This window comes from Ylistrum balloti, unplaced genomic scaffold (assembly GCF_031769215.1).
Source record: "Ylistrum balloti isolate Yb309-2 unplaced genomic scaffold, AGI_CSIRO_Ybal_v1 Utg369778, whole genome shotgun sequence".
Classification (NCBI taxonomy): domain Eukaryota; kingdom Metazoa; phylum Mollusca; class Bivalvia; order Pectinida; family Pectinidae; genus Ylistrum; species Ylistrum balloti.
Window position 1 is genome coordinate 541835 of NW_026781968.1, and position 6000 is coordinate 547834.

At 33.8% G+C, this 6000-nt stretch overlaps 1 protein-coding gene across 1 annotated transcript in view; it reads left to right on the forward strand.

The window, feature by feature from the left end:
• Window positions 1–2754, forward strand: part of LOC132544025 (small ribosomal subunit protein mS39-like) — a 45816-nt gene extending 43062 nt beyond the window's left edge. The window contains exons 22-24 of the mRNA XM_060207585.1: window positions 37–90; window positions 380–428; window positions 1414–2754. Coding sequence (XP_060063568.1) covers window positions 37–90; window positions 380–428; window positions 1414–1446 — 136 coding nt within the window. The 3' untranslated portion in view covers window positions 1447–2754. The remainder of the gene's footprint in view (window positions 1–36; window positions 91–379; window positions 429–1413) is intronic.
• Window positions 2755–6000: the final 3246 nt, after the last annotated feature.

The window sequence follows — 6000 nt, forward strand, 5'->3', positions numbered from 1 at the left end:
ATTTAAAGTTCATTTTCTGATCATTGTTTGTTTCAGGGAATATTTTGAGAAAGGAGCTGAAAATATTGGATTTACAAAATCATATTGTGTGTGAGTAATAGTTTTTTCCCCATTAATTCTCCATTTTGAAACCATAAACAAAAAAATAAAGTCTATAAAGCTGTTCTACCCCATTATAAAGCAGCGATTTTCTGAAAGTGCAAGATGGTGTTTAATTTATTTACTTATTCCATCATATGGTGAATGTAAAGGAGAAACAATTCAGAATTTGTGACAGAGTTTTTGAGTTGTATAATGGTAGGTGATCAAGGTGCTGTTTAACTGTAACAATTCTTGTAACAATTTTGTATCTGATGAAATCATTATTTTACAATTTTAGAAAAATACGTCAGTGTTGTGTTGATCGAGGAGAAGACAAGAAAACAGAGGTAAGACACTAAAGTTACTGCTGTCCAAATCAATTAAGTTTGTAGACCTTACTGGAATAGCTTGACCACTCATTGCAGTGACTCATTGTGTCAGTTTAGTTTTCTACAAATGAGGGTAACCCCCAGTAGAACAGCTGGCAGGAATACTCATGATATTTTTAATGTTATATTTAGATTGAATAATGATCCATTATACCTACCTTACTCAGTGAGAGGCCCCCAGCCCACAATTCATCAAGGTATAATTCAGAATTCAATCAGTTAAAAAATGCATTGAAAACTTAATACAAATGTACAAAAACAAGTGTTGTATATAAATGCTCATATTTCAGTGAAATCTTCAAATTCACTGCTAATTATGTTATTTGAGTGTAACAGTCACACACATCTGAACCAAAAGTACTGCGGAACAATACGTCCGTCTCCAATGCCAAATAAATATTAAAGGTCAGTTGTACCAAGATTAATACAGATATGGAAACGGTAAAGAGGGAAAACAGTGGTATTTATTTCAATTATCAAGTATATAAGCTGGAGAGGAGTGGAAAATCTGAGGAAACTTACATTGAAATGCTGAAAAGAACGAAAGGAATGACTTTTTGAAATATTTATGAATCGATATGTTATTCACAAGAACACAATCTCATGTGATTTCAGACTTCCAAGTTTGAATAATAATAATTTTAAAACTGAGGGAGGAGATATCTGGACAAGATACAATAATTTAATGTATAAATGTTTGAAAAAACAATAGGACATTTACCCTTTTAAAATTGTAATATCACAATGACTTTTTAAACTTAAGCTTGCTACTAAATAGTAACATTTCCCAACCTACAGAATTCACACTACGAGCAGATCACAAGATTGAATCAATAAAATGGTTTTAAAATGTCTTACTTTTACTGAAGAGTTACCTATACATACACATTACTATGTGTGTTTCATAAAAAAGTAAATAATTTCTTATCATCTTTCTTTTCAGATGGTTAAGACCTACATTAAAAACTATATTTAAAACAGACTTGCTCTTGAAGAGAAATGAGGAGTAAATCATCGACTACACATGGAAAATTTTTGGATGGTTCAGACTTTCATGATACTCAGAAATAAGATGCCTGTTTGTAGAAAGATGTCAGTACAGCTGATCTTGCCAGGAGTGACCAGCTCTTTTACCAAAACTATTGCTGTAAAGAGTACTGTTTCAGTGGTGAATTACTATGCATTTTTAAAAAAGTTTTTACATGTTGGTATTGTAACAACACTTTTCATTGGCAGATGATAGTGTTACTGTCATCGATGTAATGTCACTTTTCATTGGCAAGTTCAAATGGATTATTAGAAACTAGATTGTAAGTGATGTAACTACTCTTTTCATTGACTGATAACAGTGTATTATTGATTCTGCTACATCAGCATATTAACAACGCTTTGGTGGTTTATTTTAATTATTATGTGATACAACATTGATGTTCGAGGTAGAATTCACTGTTTAGGTCACAAAACGTCTTTCCAAAATGGTAGGAAGCTGGTTTAGTAAAAAAAATTATGGCTTCAATATGTAGGTTTAGATGATGTGTCACTAATTTTAAACAGCCAGTATACTGAAGGTTAAGATCAATTGTGGAAAATCATGACTTGTCAAGTGGTCTCCTAAAATATCAATTGGCATTAATCTGGTGGCACCTCTCACCAGCTGTCTTTAATCTGGTGGTTCCCCTCACCAGCCGCCATTAATCTGGTGGTTCCTCTCACCAGCTGTCATTAATCTGGTGGTTCCTCTCACCAACTGTCATTAATCTGGTGGTTCCTCTCACCAGCCGCCATTAATCTGGTGGTTCCCCTCATCAGCCGCCATTAATCTGGTGGTTCCTCTCACCAGCTGTCATTAACCTGATGGTTACTCTCACCAGCTATCATTAATCTGGTGGTTCCTCTCACCAGCTGCCATTAATCTGGTTGCTCCTCTCACCAACTGCCACTTCTCTCACCAACTGCCATTAATCTGGTGGTTCCTTTCACCAGCCGCCATTAATCTGGTGGTTCCTTTCACCAGCTGTCATTAATCTGGTGGTTCCTTTCACCAGCTGTCATTAATCTGGTCATTAGTTGATAAGCCTCCTTGTGATATAAAGTTATGTAGTATTTTATTTTAAAGCTATATTAAGAGTGGCCCTTTGCAAAATCTTTTGTGACTTTGTAGTTGATTTTGAATGACTCAAATGATTATACGTAAGTGTTTGTGCGATACTGATTTTTGATAGTTGATAAAACAAAATGTTGAAAAAAATCTATCAAACAGAATCAATTAAACAAATGAATGTCAGATGCTCTTTGTGTTGTCAATAAAATTTGATAGAGACATGTACGACCGGACGATGGCATGCTGATGACCATCTTCATGGCTATAAGCAAAAGGTCAAGGTTAAAGTTTCAAATTGTCAATATCATAATTTCTTTGCAGATGATGGCAGTTTTATGAAAATAATAGAACAATATGGCCTTTCCATAATCAGAAATGTCAGTTCATGGTTGAACTTACATTTCAGTTTAAGGTAAAATTGATCAGGTCCATGTAATACAGACATAAAATTCATAGTCTGGGTCATGTTTTTACCCGCAAGAAAGTAGATAAGTAAAATTTCATTTACACTTCAAATAACAACCTAAAATTATGAAGCTACAGCCAAAAACATCTGTTAAAAATTGACCTAACTCTGGGTATACAGACCTTAAACCCTTTCGGTGCCAAATATCTCTCACAATGTACAGCTCAGCGCCAAATATCTCTCACAACGTACAGCTCAGCGCCAAATATTTTCCGGAAAATATCCGAAAACAATGGAAGCATTGCTGAAACAAGCATATCTTGGCTGCATGTCAACTTCAGTCGCCTACGGCGGCCTGTCTGTATGTCGACTTTAGTCACCTATGGCGGCCTGTCTGCATGTCGACTTTAGTCACCTACGGCGGCCTGTCTGCATGTTGACTTTAGTTGCCTAAAGCGACCTGTCTGCATGTCGACTTCAGTTGCCTACGGCCTCGAAAGAGTTAAACTGTATAACCACCATCTTGTCATCATACACGATTGTAGTTGCATGGCATGTTCCAAACTCACTAATAAATATTTTAAATCAACGTGAATGAATGGATCGTTTTATGTAAAACATCGTGAACTGTAAAAGTTTTCACCAGAGTAGAATATTTTTATGTGTACAATGGCCCTGATGGCGACTGTCTATAACGACAAAACATGTCAACAATTTCTGAACAAATTAAAACAACAACTGTTACAGATGTCAAGGATCCTTTATTTCTAAGATATTATATTCACCAATTGAAGAAAAGAAACAACCAAATATGGATTATAATTAATAAATGAGTGGAAACGTGTGCCCATGTCAGGACAATTATAAAACACATCTACAGATTGTGTTAGTTATGAATATTTATAAAATTATAGCTTTATAGCATAGAAATAAATTCTTGGGTTATTTTACCACACTTAATAAATGAATCTTTTTTTTTTCACAGAGATTGTCCTTTCTTTGAGGATAAATGCTACTAATTGTGCATTTTTTAAATGTCTTTAAAGTGAGTAACAATGTAGATGTACAATGTACTTTGTTAGTACTCTTTAAAACATCATGTACATGTCACAGTAAAGCATTGTTTATCCTGAAGTATACCTCACTATAAGATAATTTTGATATTTCAAGAAAAAGACATTTTTTTTATTAGTCAAGGAAAAGTTTTTGATAAATACATGAAAAAAAGTCTGAAGTGTCAGGTATTCTACAATCAAAATGTTCATGTTGGTATGAACTTTTCATCGTTAGGTAAAACATACACACTATGAATATAAATACAAACATATTTTTTCATTGTCAAAGTTGTTGACAGTGCATATCTGATTTTAATGGAAAACTCTGCACCCTCTTTCAGAGTGATCCAGGAATTCAGGTTGTATAATGAGTACAACCCCTTCATATACCTGTGCACTTTCTAATTTGAAACAAGGGAAACGGTATATATGGCAACACCATGTATGGTAAGATAGTGGAACAACATTGTAACTTGTCTACAACACCATGTTTGGTAAGACAGTGGAACAACATTGTATTTTGTCTACAACACCATGTATGGTAAGACAGTGGAACAACATTGTAACTTGTCTACAACACCATGTATGGTAAGACAGTGGAACAACATTGTAACTTGTTTACAACACCATGTATGGTAAGACAGTGGAACAACATTGTAACTTGTCTACAACACCATGTATGGTAAGACAGTGGAACAACATTGTAACTTGTCTACAACACCATGTATGGTAAGATAGTGGAACAACATTATAACTTGAACTCTTCTGGGCAATGCTTTAATCTAACTTTCAACATTGACCAAGGTTTAAGAATTAACGGTTTGGGATGAAATCAGGAAGACTTCTTCAACGGATAAGACAGGTATACCATACCGTATAGCTTCTGGCCATGATACACTAATGGACAAACCCATTTTTGTCAGTTTCCCAATGTTCAATGTGAGCAACACAAAGATACCAACAGGAATGACTTTCAAAAATTGTGAAAGGCATTACATTAACAAAAGAACTCTGAAAATTATCGAGTATATGACTTTCACTAGGACAAAACAGTTACTATGTGAATATTTTATCATTACATGTAATTGTATCAAGAAGGAAGTGTCAGAAAAAACATACTTGAATTGTAATGAAAGATTTTAAGTGATTTTGTTTTGTCAGTACCTAAATGCTATCTCAAGATTTTTCACCATGCAAACTGGTTAATTTGCAGTTAGTGAAATGGACCTGTTCAGTAGTATGTGAAAACTGAAAATGCTAAAATGGTTTAAGTAAAGAAAAATGCAAACAAAAAAATCAATGTGTTGAATAGTAATATACTCCTGCATCAAAAATCGTGTCCACTAATTGTAACAAAAACTAAACAATCTGACAAAAGTAAAATTGAGTTTTACTCAGCAAAAATGTTCAATGTATTTCGCTACTTTATGATGTAAAACAAAGAAATACATGTGTATTTATATATATGTTAAGGCTACATTGTCCTTTTTAAGGAATTTTCCACCATTCTGATGTACTAGAGTTATCTTTCTTTGTCTAACTATTGAGATAATACTAGGATAAGCTTGACATGTTTTTTTTCTGAGTGTGTTCTCCAACTACCTGAAGTAGTGACATTGTAACACTAAGATAGTTCAGACAGGTTGGTGGGATAGCAGTTTTCAAATACAATGGGTGAACACAAGCAAAGCTTTGAAAATAATACTTAATTAATGAGACACACGTTAACTGTACTCTAGGCATGTAATGTAGTAAATCAAAGTTCATTGAAACCATCAAGGATTATACATCATAACTTTCTGGTGCAAGAGTGGAAACTATCGTAATTTCTAATCCTTCTTTTTTCCTGATTCAACAAAAATTATCAATACTTTCAAAACCACTGAGAGTTTTTGATTTTTGTTCCATATCTTTAGAAATTTTGCTGTAACCAGTAATGGAGTAATTACTGATCGTTTAGAGAGATGC